At 41.5% G+C, this 17,331-nt stretch overlaps 1 protein-coding gene across 1 annotated transcript in view; it reads left to right on the top strand.

The window, feature by feature from the left end:
- iglon5 (IgLON family member 5) overlaps positions 1-17,331 on the top strand; it is a 493,945-nt gene that overhangs the window by 411,826 nt on the left and 64,788 nt on the right. The window contains exon 3 of the mRNA XM_061958753.2: positions 8,759-8,991. Coding sequence (XP_061814737.2) covers positions 8,759-8,991 — 233 coding nt within the window. The remainder of the gene's footprint in view (positions 1-8,758; positions 8,992-17,331) is intronic.

The raw sequence follows: 17,331 nt of genomic DNA, 5'->3' as shown, positions 1-17,331 counted from the left end.
GGAACACAATCAAACACATGGATCACACAGAGGCGATACAAGAAGGAACAAACACATGGATCACACAGAGGCTTGACATGATGGCACAAACAATTAAACACATGGATCACCCAGAGGCTTGACAGGATGGCACAAACAATAAAACACATGGATCACAAAGAGGCTTGACAGGATGGAACAAACAACTAAACACATGGATCACACAGAGGCTTGACAGGATGGAACAAACAACTAAACACATGGATCACACAGAGGCTTGACAGGATGGAACACACAATCAAACACATGGCTCACACAGAGGAGATACAAGATGGAACAAACAATCAAACACATGGATCACACAGAGGCTTGACAGGATGGAACAAACAATCAAACACATGGATCACAAAGGAGAAACAAGAAGGAACAAATAATCAAACCATGGATCACACAGAGGCTTGACAGGATGGAACACACTCAAACACATGGCTCACACAGAGGAGATACAAGAAGGAACAAACAATCAAACACATGGATCACACAGAGGCTTGACAGGATGGAACACACAATCAAACACATGGATCACACAGAGGCTTGACATGATGGAACACACAATCAAACATATGGATCACACAGAGGCTTGACAGGATGGAACAAACAATCACACACATGGATCACAAAGGAGAAACAAGAAGGAACAAACAATCAAACACATGGATCACACAGAGGCTTGACAGGATGGAACACACAATCAAACACATGGCTCACACAGAGGAGATACAAGAAGGAACAAACAATCAAACACATGGATCACACAGAGGCTTGACAGGATGTAACACACAATCAAACACATGGATCACACAGAGGCTTGACAGGATGGAACACACAATCAAACACATGGCTCACACAGAGGAAATACAAGATGGAACAAACAATCAAACACATGGATCACACAGAGGCTTGACAGGATGGCACAAACAATCAAACACATGGATCACACAGAGGAGATACAAGATGGAACAAACAATCAAATGCATGGATCGCACAGAGGCTTGACAGGATGGAACAAACCATCAAACACATGGATCACACAGAGGCGATACAAGATGGAACAAACAATCAAATACATGGATCACACAGAGGCTTGACAGGATGGAACACACAATCAAACACATGGATCACACAGAGGCTTGACATGATGGAACACACAATCAAACACATGGATAACACAGAGGCTTGACAGGATGGAACACACAATCAAACACATGGCTCACACAGAGGAGATACAAGATGGAACAAACAATCAAATACATGGATCACACAGAGGCTTGACAGGATGGAACACACAATCAAACACATGGATCACACAGAGGAGATACAAGAAGGAACAAACCATCAAACACATGGATCACACAGAGGCTTGACAGGATGGAACAAACCATCAAACACATGGATCACACAGAGGCGATACAAGAAGGACCAAACCATCAAACATATGGATCACACAGAGGCTTGACAGGATGGAACAAACCATCAAACACATGGATCACACAGAGGCGATACAAGAAGGAACAAACAATCAAACACATGGATCACACAGAGGCTTGACAGGATGGAACACACAATCAAACACATGGCTCACACAGAGGAGATACAAGATGGAACAAACAATCAAATACATGGATCACACAGAGGCTTGACAGGATGGAACACACAATCAAACACATGGATCACACAGAGGAGATACAAGAAGGAACAAACAATCAAACACATGGATCACACAGAGGCTTGACAGGATGGAACAAACAACTAAACACATGGATCACACAGAGGCTTGACAGGATGGCAAAAACAATCAAACACATGGATCACACAGAGGAGATACAAGATGGAACAAACAATCAAATACATGGATCACACAGAGGCTTGACATGATGGCAGAAACAATCAAACACATGAATCACACAGAGGCTTGACAGGATGGAACACACAATCAAACACATGGATCACACAGAGGAGATACAAGAAGGAACAAACAAACACATTGATCACACAGAGGCTTGACAGGATGGAACAAACCATCAAACACATGGATCACACAGAGGCGATACAAGAAGGAACAAACCATCAAACACATGGATCACACAGAGGCTTGACAGGATGGAACAAACCATCAAACACATGGATCACACAGAGGCTTGACAGGATGGAACAAACCATCAAACACATGGATCACACAGAGGCTTGACAGGATGGAACAAACCATCAAACACATAGCTCACACAGAGGCTTGACAGGATGGCAAAAACAATCAAACACATGGATCACACAGAGGAGATACAAGATGGAACAAACAATCAAATACATGGATCACACAGAGGCTTGACAGGATGGAACAAACAATCAAATACATGGATCACACAGAGGCTTGACAGGATGTAACACACAATCAAACACATGGATCACACAGAGGCGATACAAGAAGGAACAAACAAACACATGGATCACACAGAGGCTTGACAGGATGGAACAAACCATCAAACACATGGATCACACAGAGGCGATACAAGAAGGAACAAACCATCAAACACATGGATAACACAGAGGCTTGACAGGATGGAACAAACCATCAAACACATGTATCACACAGAGGCTTGACAGGATGGAACAAACCATCAAACACATGGATCACACAGAGGCTTCACAGGATGGAACAAACAATCAAACACATGGATCACAAAGGAGAAACAAGAAGGAACAAATAATCAAACCATGGATCACACAGAGGCTTGACAGGATGGAACACACTCAAACACATGGCTCACACAGAGGAGATACAAGAAGGAACAAACAATCAAACACATGGATCACACAGAGGCTTGACAGGATGGAACACACAATCAAACACATGGATCACACAGAGGCTTGACATGATGGAACACACAATCAAACATATGGATCACACAGAGGCTTGACAGGATGGAACAAACAATCAAACACATGGATCACAAAGGAGAAACAAGAAGGAACAAACAATCAAACACATGGATCACACAGAGGCTTGACAGGATGGAACACACAATCAAACACATGGCTCACACAGAGGAGATACAAGAAGGAACAAACAATCAAACACATGATCACACAGAGGCTTGACAGGATGGAACACACAATCAAACACATGGTTCACACAGAGGAGATACAAGAAGGAACAAACAATCAAACACATGGATCACACAGAGGCTTCACAGGATGGAACACACAATCAAACACATGGTTCACACAGAGGAGATACAAGAAGGAACAAACAATCAAACACATGGATCACACAGAGGCTTGACAGGATGGAACACACAATCAAACACATGGCTCACACAGAGGAGATACAAGAAGGAACAAACAATCAAACACATGGATCACACAGAGGCTTGACAGGATGGAACACACAATCAAACACATGGATCACACAGAGGCTTGACATGATGAAACACACAATCAAACACATGGATAACACAGAGGCTTGACAGGATGGAACACACAATCAAACACATGGCTCACACAGAGGAGATACAAGATGGAACAAACAATTAAATACATGGATCACACAGAGGCTTGACAGGATGGAACACACAATCAAACACATGGATCACACAGAGGTGATACAAGATGGAACAAACAATCAAACACATGGCTCACACAGAGGCTTGACAGGATGGCAAAAACAATCAAACACATGGATCACACAGAGGAGATACAAGAAGGAACACACAATCAAACACATGGATCACACAGAGGCTTGACAGGATGTAACACACAATCAAACACATGGATCACACAGAGGCTTGACAGGATGGAACACACAATCAAACACATGGCTCACACAGAGGAGATACAAGATGGAACAAACAATCAAACACATGGATCACACAGAGGCTTGACAGGATGGCACAAACAATCAAACACATGGATCACACAGAGGAGATACAAGATGGAACAAACAATCAAATGCATGGATCGCACAGAGGCTTGACAGGATGGAACAAACCATCAAACACATGGATCACACAGAGGCGATACAAGATGGAACAAACAATCAAATACATGGATCACACAGAGGCTTGACAGGATGGAACACACAATCAAACACATGGATCACACAGAGGCTTGACAGGATGGAACACACAATCAAACACATGGATCACACAGAGGAGATACAAGAAGGAACAAACAAACACATGGATCACACAGAGGCTTGACAGGATGGAACAAACCATCAAACACATGGATCACACAGAGGCGATACAAGAAGGAACAAACCATCAAACACATGGATCACACAGAGGCTTGACAGGATGGAACACACAATCAAACACATGGATCACACAGAGGAGATACAAGAAGGATAAAAAAAACACATGGATCACACAGAGGCTTGACAGGATGGAACAAACCATCAAACACATGGATCACACAGAGGGGATACAAGACGGAACAAACCATCAAACACATGGATCACACAGAGGCTTGACAGGATGGCACAAACAATAAAACACATGGATCACACAGAGGCTTGACAGGATGGAACAAACAACTAAACACATGGATCACACAGAGGCTTGACAGGATGGAACAAACCATCAAACACATGGATCACACAGAGGCTTGACAGGATGGAACAAACCATCAAACACATGGATCACACAGAGGAAATACAAGAAGGAACAAACAAACACATGGATCACACAGAGGCTTGACAGGATGGAACAAACCATCAAACACATGGATCACGCAGAGGCGATACAAGAAGGAACAAACCATCAAACACATGGATCACACAGAGGCTTGACAGGATGGAACAAACAAACACATGGATCATACAGAGGCTTGACAGGATGGAACAAACAAACACATGGATCATACAGAGGCTTGACAGGATGGCACAAACAATACACATGGATCACACAGAGGCTTGACAGGATGGCACAAACAATACACATGGATCACACAGAGGCTTGAAAGGATGGCACACACAATAAAATACATGGATCACACAGAGGCGATACATGTGGGCAGGAAATAAAGTCAGGAAGGAAAGGACGCTGACAACACATTCAGGAAGAAAGATCTAAGTAGAAGAAGAATCTATGCAAGAGTCCACTGCAACCATTTATTTCCTACCCGCACGAGGCCTTCTGATATCACTTTTACCATTGGTATCGTCATTGTGATGCATGCCGCTCCAGAAGACACATTTTTGAAGTGGAATTATTTCCCATTCTTGCTTGATGTACAGCTTAAGTTGTTCAACAGTCTCCCTTCTCATATTTTAGCCTTCACACATTTTCAATCTCTGGACCCACACTCTTTTACTATGAAGCCACGTTGATGTAACACGTGGCTTGGCATTGTCTTGCTCAAATAAGCAGGGGCGTCCATGATAATGTTGCTTGGATGGCAACATATGTTGCTCCAAAAGCTGTATGTACCTTTCAGCATTAATGGTGCCTTCACAGATGTGTAAGATACCCATGTCTTGGGCACTAATACACCCCCATACCATCACACATGCTGCCTTTTACGCTTTCACCCTAGAACAGTCCGGATGGTTCTTTTCCTCTTTGTTCCGGAGTACACGACGTCCACAGTTTACAAAAACAATTTGAAATGTGGACTCGTCAGACCACAGAAGACTTTTCCACTTTGCATCAGTCCATCTTAGATGAGCTCAGGCCCAGCGAAGCCGGCGACGTTTCTGGGTGTTGTTGATAAATGGCTTTGGCTTTGCATAGTAGAGTTTTAACTTGCACTTGCAGATGTAGCGACCAACTGTAGTCACTGACAGTGGTTTTCTGAAGTGTGCCTGAGCCCATGTGGTGATATCCTTTACACACCGATGTGGCTTTTTGATGCAGTACCGCCTGAGGGATCCACGGTGTGTAATATCATGGCTTACGTGCAGTGATTTCTCCAGATTCTCTGAACCTTTTGATGATATTACGGAGCGTAGATGGTGAAATCCCGAAATTCCTTGCAATAGCTGCTTGAGAAATGTTGTTCTTAAACAATTTGCTCAGGCATTTGTTGACAAAGTGGCAGAGGTGGGTAGTAACGCGCTACATTTACTCCGTTACATCTACTTGAGTAACTTTTGGGATAAATTGTACTTCTAAGAGTAGTTTTAATGCAACATACTTTTACTTTTACTTGAGTATATTTATAGAGAAGAAACGCTACTTTTACTCCGCTACTTTTATCTACATTCAGCTCGCTACTCGCTACTAATTTTTATCGATCTGTTAATGCACGCTTTGTTTGTTTTGGTCTGTCAGACAGACCTTCATAGTGCCTGCGTTTCAACAAATACAGTCACTGGTGACGTTTCACTCCGTTCCACCAATCAGATGCAGTCACTGGTGACGTTGGACCAATCAAACAAAGCCAGGTGGTCACATGACCTGACTTAAACAAGTTTAAAAACGTATTCGGGTGTTACCATTTAGTGGTCAATCGTACAGAATATGTACTGTACTGTGCAATCTACTAATAAAAGTTCCAATCAATCAATCAAAAGTGTGAAGGAAAAAAGACCCTTTTTTTATTTCAACCGTACATCCCGTCAAAAGCCTAAAGACTGACTGCACAGTTCCTGTCTTCACAATAAAAGTGCCGCTCCATCGCGCCTGCGCTTTCAAAATAAGAGTCTCCGAAAGCCAGCGCAAACAAGCTAGCAAGCTACGGAGTTTGCCGCCAATGTATTTCTTGTAAAGTGTATAAAAACGAATATGGAAGCTGGACGAATAAGAAGCCAAAAACCAACCACTGTCATGTGGTATTAGACAGAAGGAGGAACTTTTTTTCTCTTCCATTTGAAAACGTGGACGTTATCATCACTACTGTCTGATTACATAACGCAAGTCATCAGAATCAGGTAATACACCAACTTATATTCTTGTCTTCATGAAAGAAAGGAATCTATATGTTAAACATGCATGTATAATTATTAAAACACCTTTAACATGTAAACAAAAACGGCAAAATAAATAAATATAAATTATATACTGTATATATCAATGTATGTATATATATATATATATATATATATATATATATATATATATATATATATATATATATATATATATATATATATATATATATGATATGTGTGTGTATGTTACTCAGTACTTGAGTAGTTTTTTCACAACATACTTTTTACTTTTACTCAAGTAAATATTTGGGTGACTACTCCTTTCTTTTTACTTGAGTAATAAATCTCTAAAGTAACAGTACTCTTACTTGAGTACAATTTCTGGCTACTCTACCCACCTCTGCTAATAATGTTGTTGTATGCACACTGTGTCGAGCGGAAATGGCCTATCATAGCAGCACAACGGCAGCGTTCTTGCCATCACCATCAACTAGTCAATCGTCCGCGTGAGTATACGTTGTCATCATTACACAAAAACATGAATGTGTCATTTGTATCTGCGTTGTAAATTCATAAACTAAAGCACCGTTTCGCTCTGAGAGGAGAGTTTGGCGTGCCTGTTCAGTGTTAACGCTAACGTTAATTAGTTGTGCAAATACCTTTTACAACATTAACAGTTACGTATACTATGTACAAACGAACAATTAACTTTCACTTTAATCATACTATCATTGTTGTGTTATTAAGCAAAATAAGCAAAAGTTTTACTTTTGTTGAAATGTTTACACTGTTGTTACAGAATATTTAATTTTGCACTTTTTTGTATTGGATGTTTATCTTTATTTTTGCACATTTTAGCAAATAAGCAATACTTTTACTTTTGTTGAAATGTTTACACTGTTGTTACAGAATATTTCCGTTTTGCACTTTTTTGAATTGGATGTTTATCTTTATTTTTGCACATTTTAAAGCAAAATAAGCAATACTTTTACTTTAGAAATGCTTATACTATTGCAGAATATTAAGATTTGCACTGGATGTTTACTTTTATATTTGCACATTAAAAAGCAAATAAGCTACTTTTAATTTTGTTAAATGTTAAAGTTTTAAATAATTTTGTCATGTTGTTGTCAATGTTGACTGAGTGGCCATACTTTTTTTTTTGTAAATAAAAGCCATGGCTTTTGAAAAAACTGGCCTACATTTATTTTTTCATCTTCAGTTTAAATAAAAAAATAATCGATAAAAGGAAAAATAATCTATAGATTAATCGAAAAAATAATCTATAGATTAACCGATTAATCGAAAAAATAATCTATAGATTAATCGATAGAAAAATAATCGTTAGCTGCAGCCTTAGTGGTGACCCTCGCCCCGTCCTTGTTTGTGAATGACTGAGCATTTCATGGAAGCTGCTTTTATACCCAATCATGGCACCCACCTGTTCCCAATTAGCCTGTTCACCTGTGGGATGTTCCAAATAAGTCTTTGATGAGCATTCCTCAACTTTCTCACTCTTTTTTTGAAACATGTTGCCGGCATCAAATTCCAAATGAGCTAATGTTTGGAAAAAAATAACGAAAGTTGGAACGTTAAATATCTTGTCTTTGCAGTCTATTCAATTGAATATAAGTTGAAAAGGATTTGTTGTATTCTCTTTTTATTTACCATTTACACAACATGACAACTTCACTGCTTTTGGGCTTTGTACATGAATAATGAATAAGTTCTTAAGCTAAACTGTCAATAAAAAAATGAATATTTATGACTTCTGGCTGAAACCCTTATGGGTGACTTCCAAGGGTCCTTTTTGACAGCGCCGCCTAACGATGAAACGCACTTCCCTTGCAGGTGTCACATCGACGAGGAGGTGACCCACAAGGCGTGGCTGAACCGCTCCAACATCCTGTTCACGGGCAAGGACAAGTGGTCGCTGGACAAGCGCGTGACGCTGGTGAACAACAACAGCAGCGACTTCTCCATCCACATCCACAAGGTGCAGGTGAGCGACGAGGGGCCCTACACCTGCACCTTCCAGGCCAGCAACAAGCTCCGCATCGCCCACGTCTACCTCATTGTGCAAGGTCAGCATCTTCCTCTCGCATCTGCTAAATCACTGGTCCCCAACCACCGGTCCGTGAAGCATTTGCTACCGGGCCGGAGAGAAACGTTAAATCATTTATAGAGGACTGCATTTTCTCCCACTTAACTTTGTCCTGTCCCACCAGACCAGAGGTGTCAAACTTGTTTTCATTGAGGGCCACACCGCAGTCATGGCTGCCATTAAGAGGGCCGCTTGTAACCATACTTGCCAACCCTCCCAAATTTTCCGGGAGACTCCCGAAATTCTATACTCTATACTCTCGGCAGGGTCCTTGAGGGTGCATGGGAGTTTGCCCAACCAGTCTACATGTGTTTTGTGGACTTGGAGAAGGCATTCGACTGTGTCCCTCGGGAAGTCCTGTGGGGAGTGCTCGGAGAGTATGGGGTATCGGACTGTCTGATTTTGGCGGTCCGCTCCCGGTATGATCAGTGTCAGAGCTTGGTCCGCATTGCCGGCAGTAAGTCGGACACGTTTCCAGTGAGGGTTGGACTCCGCCAAGGCTGCCCTTTGTCACCCATTCTGTTCTGAACTTTTATGGACAGAATTTCTAGGCGCAGTCAAGGCGTTGAGGGGATCTGGTTTGGTGGCTGCAGGATTAGGTCTCTGCTTTTTGCAGATGATGTGGTCCTGATGGCTTCATCTGGCCAGGATCTTCAGCTCTCACTGGATCGGTTCGCAGCCGAGTGTGAAGCGACTGGGATGAGAATCAGCACCTCCAAGTCCGAGTCCATGGTTCTCGCCCGGAAAAGGGTGGAATGCCATCTTCGGGTTGGGGAGGAGACCCTGCCCCAAGTGGAGGAGTTCAAGTACCTCGGAGTCTTGTTCACAAGTGAGGGAAGAGTGGATCGTGAGATCGACAGGCGGATCGGTGCGGCATCTTCAGTAATGCGGACGCTGTATCGATCCATTGTGGTGAAGAAGGAGCTGAGCCGGAAGGCAAAGCTCTCAATTTACCGGTCGATCTACGTTCCCATCCTCACCTATGGTCATGAGCTTTGGGTTATGACCGAAAGGACAAGATCACGGGTACAAGCGGCCGAAATGAGTTTCCTCCGCCGGGTGGCAGGGCTCTCCTTTAGAGATAGGGTGAGAAGCTCTGTCATCCGGGGGGAGCTCAAAGTAAAGCCGCTGCTCCTCCACATCGGGAGGAGCCAGATGAGGTGGTTCGGGCATCTGGTCAGGATGCCACCCGATCGCCTCCCTCGGGAGGTGTTTAGGGCACGTCCGACCGGTAGGAGGCCACGGGGAAGACCCAGGACACGTTGGGAAGACTATGTCTCCCGGCTGGCCTGGGAACGCCTCGGGATCCCCCGGGAGGAGCTGGACGAAGTGGCTGGGGAGAGGGAAGTCTGGGCTTCCCTGCTTAGGCTGCTGCCCCCGCGACCCGACCTCGGATAAGCGGAAGAAGATGGATGGATGGATGGATGGATGGATGGACTCCCGAAATTCAGCGCCTCACCCGAAAACCTCCCGGGACAAATATTCTCCCGAAAATCTCCCGATTTTCAGCCGGAGCTGGAGGCCACGCCCCCTCCAGCTCCATGCGGACCTGAGTGAGGACAGCCTTTTTTCACGACGGGAGGACAACAGGGTGACAAGAACTAAATCATCCAGACTAAAGATACATTGTATTATTATGTTTATCTTACCTAAAAATAAATATATTTATTAATTTAAAAAAAAACTAAATAAATGTTTACTATCCATCCATCCATCCATCTTCTTCGGCTTATCCGAGGTCGGGTCGCGGGGGCAGCAGCCTAAGCAGGGAAGCCCAGACTTCCCTCTCCTCAGCCACTTCGTCCAGCTCTTCCTGTGGGACCCCGAGGCGTTCCCAGGCCAGCCGGGAGACATAGTCTTCCCAACGTGTCCTGGGTCTTCCCCGCGGCCTCCTACCGGTCGGACGTGCCCTAAACACCTCCCTAGGGAGGCGTTCGGGTGGCATCCTGACCAGATGCCCGAACCACCTCATCTGGCTCCTCTCCATGTGGAGGAGCAGCGGCTTTACTTTGAGCTCCTCCCGGATGTCAGAGCTTCTCACCCTATCTCTAAGGGAGAGCCCCGCCACCCGGCGGAGGAAACTCATTTCGGCCGCTTGTACCCGTGATCTTGTCCTTTCGGTCATAACCCAAAGCTCATGACCATAGGTGAGGATGGGAACGTAGATCGACCGGTAAATTGAGAGCTTTGCCTTCCGGCTCAGCTCCTTCTTCACCACAACGGATCGATACAGCGTCCGCATTACTGAAGACGCCGCACCGATCCGCCTATCAATCTCACGATCCACTCTTCCCTCACTCGTGAACAAGACTCCGAGGTACTTGAACTCCTCCACTTGGGGCAAGATCTCCTCCCCAACCCGGAGATGGCACTCCACCCTTTTCCGGGCGAGAACCATGGACTCGGACTTGGAGGTGCTGATTCTCATCTCAGTCGCTTCACACTCAGCTGCGAACCGATCCAGTGAGAGCTGAAGATCCTGGCCAGATGAAGCCATCAGGACCACATCATCTGCAAAAAGCAGAGACCTAATCCTGCAGCCACCAAACCAGATCCCCTCAACGCCTTGACTGCGCCTAGAAATTCTGTCCATAAAAGTTATGAACAGAATGGGTGACAAAGGGCAGCCTTGGCAGAGTCCAACCCTCACTGGAAACGTGTCCGACTTACTACCGGCAATGCGGACCAAGCTCTGGCACTGATCATACAGGGAGCGGACTGCCACAATCAGACAGTCCGATACCCCATACTCTCTGAGCACTCCCCACAGGACTTCCCGAGGGACACGGTCGAATGCCTTCTCCAAGTCCACAAAACACATGTAGACTGGTTGGGCAAACTCCCATGCACCCTCAAGGACCCTGCCGAGAGTATAGAGCTGGTCCACAGTTCCACGACCAGGACGAAAACCACACTGTTCCTCCTGAATCCGAGGTTCGACTATCCGGCGTAGCCTCCTCTCCAGTACTCCTGAATAGACCTTACCGGGAAGGCTGAGGAGTGTGATCCCACGATAGTTACTATATTTTGCTAAAAACATCAACATTAATTGTATTTTTATTTTTTAAGTGGGATAAAACAAACAACATGTTTACTTGACCCACTTCCTGGGAAACTTATTAAGGAGCTTTTTGTATTATTAGGTCCATCAGTGCTAAATATTATAAACTTATCACTTTCCTCTGGCACTGTTCCCCTAGCATTCAAGAAAGCGGTTATTCATCCTCTGCTCAAAAGACCTAACCTTGATCCTGACCTCATGGTAAACTACCGACCGGTGTCCCACCTTCCCTTTATTTCGCAAATCCTCGAAAAAATTGTCGCACAGCAGCTAAATGAACACTTAGTGTCTAACAATCTCTGTGAACCTTTTCAATCCGGTTTCAGGGCAAATCACTCTACGGAGACAGCCCTCGCAAAAATGACTAATGATCTACTGCTAACGATGGATTCTGATGCGTCATCTATGTTGCTGCTTCTTGATCTTAGCGCTGCTTTCGATACCGTCGATCATAACATTTTATTGGAGCGTATCAAAACACGTATTGGTATGTCAGACTTAGCTTTGTCGTGGTTTAACTCTTATCTTACTGACAGGATGCAGTGCGTCTCCCATAATAATGTGACCTCGGACTATGTTAAGGTAACGTGCGGAGTTCCTCAGGGTTCGGTTCTTGGCCCTGCACTCTTCAGTATTTACATGCTGCCGCTAGGCGACATCATACGCAATACCTTTGTATTAGTAGCTTTGTACCGAGGATGTCGTTGTGGCTTGTGCAGCCCTTTGAGACACTTGTGATTTAGGGCTATATAAATAAACATTGATTGATTGATTGATTGATTTTTATTTTTTCTGACTCCTTATTACATCAAGCCATAGAATTATAAAAATTATAAAATAAACATATTTGAAATAATTAATTTTAAATTATCATGATAATTCATTTTTAAAATGACCATATTTATTTATTAAAATAATTGTTTATCAATAACTTTAGCATTTTATTTATTACATTTTGAAGCTCTCAGAAGCCAAGTTATGTTATATTCATGTTATATTTATGCAAGTTTGAAGTATCAATGATCTAAACACAGTTTTGTTTGCATTTTTTCAGGATGTAGATATATACAGTATATATGTATGAAATACTTGACTTGGTGAATTCTAGCTGTCAATATACTCCTCCCCTCTTAACCACGCCCCCAACCACGCCCCGCCCCGCCCCCGACCACGCCCCCACCCCCCACCTCCCGAAATCGGAGGTCTCAAGGTTGGCAAGTATGCTTGTAACTGTAAATAATTCATGAATTTGCCTATGAATTTAAATATTTTACATTCTTTTTACGCAAAGAGTAAAACAAATCTGTGGATTTGACCACTGTTTTTTTTTACAGAAAACAACTGGCAGCTTAGTTGCCAGACTTTTGATGTAAAATTTGTACACTGCAAAACGTCAGTGTTCAGAAACAAGACAAAAAAATACAAAAATGAGGAGTATTTTACTTGAACTAAGCAAAATTATCTGCCAATAGAACAAGAAAATTTGGCTTGTCAAGACTTTCCAAATCAAGTCAAATTAGCTAACCTCAATGAACCCAAAAATAGCTCAAAATAAGTATATTCTCACTAATAATATTTTTGCAAACCAGTAATTATAATCCGTAAATGTGCCGTTGTTGAGTGTCGGTGCTGTCTAGAGCTCGGCAGAGTAACCGCGTAATACTCTTCCATACCAGTAGGTGGCAGCAGGTAGCTAATTGCTTTGAGGATGTCGGGAACGACGACAATGGTTTGCAGGTAAAAAGGTGTCTAATTCTTAAACCAAAAATAAACAAAAGGCGAGTGCCGCTAAGAAAAGGCATTGAAGCTTAGGGAAGGCTATGCAGAACTAAAACTGAACTGGCTGCAAGGTAAACAAAAACAGAATGCTGGACGACAGCAAAGACTTACACACTGGAAAAAATCAGTGTTCAAAAACAAGAAAAAAAATACAAAAATGAGGGGTATTTTACTTGAACTAAGCAAAATTATCTACCAATAGAACAAGAAAAATTGGCTTGTCAAGACTTTCCAAAACAATTAAAATTAGCTAACCTCAAATAACCAAAAAATATGTTAAAATAAGTATATTCTCACTAATAAGTGTACTTTTCTTGGTAGAAAAAAAAAAAGAGACCTTTTTGCTCAATATGTTGAAAAATATTCTTAAATGAAGTAAATGCTAGTGCCATTATCTTGACATAATGATATGCGCTCGGCATTACATTTCTTTTTAAGCAGCAAACGTATACTAAAAACTAATTTATTGTTCTTAATGGAAAGGCAACAAGGCAAGCGCTTGTTACTCTCGGGGTCTCCTAGCCGCTCAGGCAAATCATATTGTCTAAAAATGCATTTTTCCATGGATAACATGACATCATCGCGCCAAGTGCGTGCTCTTTCAGTCAATTAGTGCGCATATATACAGCCCGGCCCCCGCCCAAAAATGTTTCAATTGTAATTTTGAGGAATTTATCTGAATGTGCATGAACTATTTCTGTTCAACATAGTTAGAAATGTTAAATGTTTAAATATTAACTGTCAGTTTACTGTACTGTGCCAACTGTACTACTATATGAGTACCTATTTTCTATTGTTTCATTGAAAATAAAACAGCAAAGTCCATTTGGCTGTCATCTGTTTGAATTATGAGACACAATTGTGTCAAAGTCATGATTTTTTTCTTTTTTCATGCTTGAAATCAGAAATGATGACTTTAAAAAAGTAGTTTTATACTTGTGAGTGTTGATGACACAGCTTTGCAACACTTGATATTCTAGTTTCAAGCATGTTTTACTCAATATAGGTCATCAAATCTCAGCAACAAGCTGTAATATCTTACTGAGATCATTTAGGACACTTAAAACAAGTAAAACACTCTAACATAAAATCTGCTTAGTGAGAAGAATGATCTTATCAGACAGAAAATAAGCAAATATCACCCTTATTTGACATATTTCATCTTACTTAGATTTCACTTTTTGCAGTGTGGTGTTATTTAATTATTTTCTACGACATATTACTGTAAATAGAAATACAGTACCGCTGTTTAATTTAATTTTGGCAACTCAGCTGCCAGTTTTTTTACCATAATAAAATGTGATACCATAAAATCATCAACCGTGGATTAAAAAAAAAAAACTGACAGCTCAGTTGACAGAATTTTAGTGAAAAAAAACAAACAGTGGTTGTTGTTTTTTTCGACTTACTCACTGCAAAAAGTCAAATCTAAGTAAGATGAAATATGTCAAATAAGGCTGATATTTGCATATTTTCTGTCTGATAAGATCATTCTTCTCACTAAGCAGATTTTATGTTAGAGTGTTTTACTTGTTTTAAGTGTTTTGGTCCTAAATGATCTCAGTAAGCTATTACAGCTTGTTGCTGAGATTTGATGACCTATATTGAGTAAAACATGCTTGAAACTAGAATATCAAGTGTTGCAAAGCTGTGTCATCAACACTCACAAGTATAAAACTACTTTTTTAAAGTCATCATTTCTTATTTCAAGCATGAAAAAAGAAAAAATCATGACTTTGACACAATTGTGTCTCATAATTAAAACAGATGACAGCCAAATGGACTTTGCTGTTTTATTTTCAATGAAACAATAGAAAATATGTACTCATATAGTAGTACAGTTGGCACAGTACAGTAAACTGACAGTTAATATTTAAACATTTGACATTTCAAACAATTTTGAACAGAAATAGTTCATGCACATTCAGATAAATTCTTCAAAATTACAATTAAAATATATGTGCACTAATTGACTGAAAGAGCACGCACTTGGCGCGATGATGTCATGTTATCCATGGAAAAATGCATTTTTAGACCATATGATTTGCCTGAGCGGCTAGGAGACCCCGAGAGTAACAAGCGCTTGCCTTGTTGCCTTTCCATTAAGAACAATAAACTAGTTTTTAGTATAAGTTTGCTGCTTCAAGAAATGTAATGCCAAGCGCATATCATTATGTCAAGATAATGGCACTAGCATTTACTTCATTTAAGAATATTTTTCAACATATTGAGCAAAAAGGTCTTTTTTTTTTTCTACCAAGAAAAGTGCACTTGTTATTAGTGAGAATATACTTATTTTAAGCTATTTTTGGGTTCATTGAAGTTAGCTAATTTGACTTGTTTTGGAAAGTCTTGACAAGCCAAATTTTCTTGTTCTATTGGCAGATAATTTTGCTTAGTTCAAATAAAATACTTCTAATTTCTGTATTTTTAGGGCCCGCATGGCCCATTGTATAAGGACTCCCAAAGGGAGTCCTTATGCAATGGGACATAAGGACCTATTGAATTTGTAAGGTTTTATTCTTTCTTATTATTATTATTATTCTTCCGCAACTTTGCGCTGTAATTTGACCCCCTTAGCATGCTTCAAAACTCACCAAATTTTACACACACATCAGTAATATACGGCAAAACTTTTGATCAAAAAACCAAACCCCAAAACTCAAAATTGCGCTCTAGCGCCCCCTAGGAAAAAAAAACTAGACTGCCAGTAACTCCCACTACGAAGGTCGGAAAGACATGAAACAAAAACCTCTATATAGGTCTGACTTAGACCTAGTTTTCATAATTGTTTATCCTCGGGCAAAAATCAACAGGAGGTTGGCAATTCCCCCTTCAAGACAAAAAAGTACTAAAAACAGTTACTTTTGCCTCTTTGAGCTGTAATTTGACCCCCTTAACATGCTTCAAAACTCACCAAACTGAACGCACACATCAGGACTAGCAGAAATTGCGATCTAATCAAAAAACCTAACCCCAAATCGCAAAAATGCGCTCTACCGCAATTTTTGAATAAAACACAGCCTGTAACTCCCATTGGGAAAGTCGGAGAGACATGAAACCTCTATGTAGGTCTCACTTAGACCTACATTTCATAGATTGACAACCCTCAGCAAAAATCAACAGGAAGTTTGCAATTTCCCCTTCAAAAAAAATGTTTTGTAAAAACCGGTCACCTTTCTTCAAACATTATCTCCTCTGAGCGCGTTTGTCGTTTCAGCTTCAAACTAACACAGGAGAGAGATTGAACCCTTCCAAATAAAATTTATCGAAATAATTTTTCTAACTGCTCCGGTTTTGATTTTATGAGCCTTCAAAGAACCGCTGTGCTGATGCTGCTGCGCTGATGCTGCTGCGCTGCTGTTTTTTTAAGATGGCTGCTTAAAAGCAGGAAGCACCAGCGTGCCCACACAATGCAGACAAGGTAGGTACACTAGACAAAAGTATTGGGACACTTTGGACTAAAAGTAGACAAAAGTA

This window comes from Nerophis lumbriciformis, linkage group LG04 (genome assembly GCF_033978685.3).
Source record: "Nerophis lumbriciformis linkage group LG04, RoL_Nlum_v2.1, whole genome shotgun sequence".
NCBI lineage: Eukaryota > Metazoa > Chordata > Actinopteri > Syngnathiformes > Syngnathidae > Nerophis > Nerophis lumbriciformis.
The sequence above is the reverse complement of the archived record's forward strand: the minus strand, read 5'-3'. Positions and strand labels throughout refer to the sequence as shown.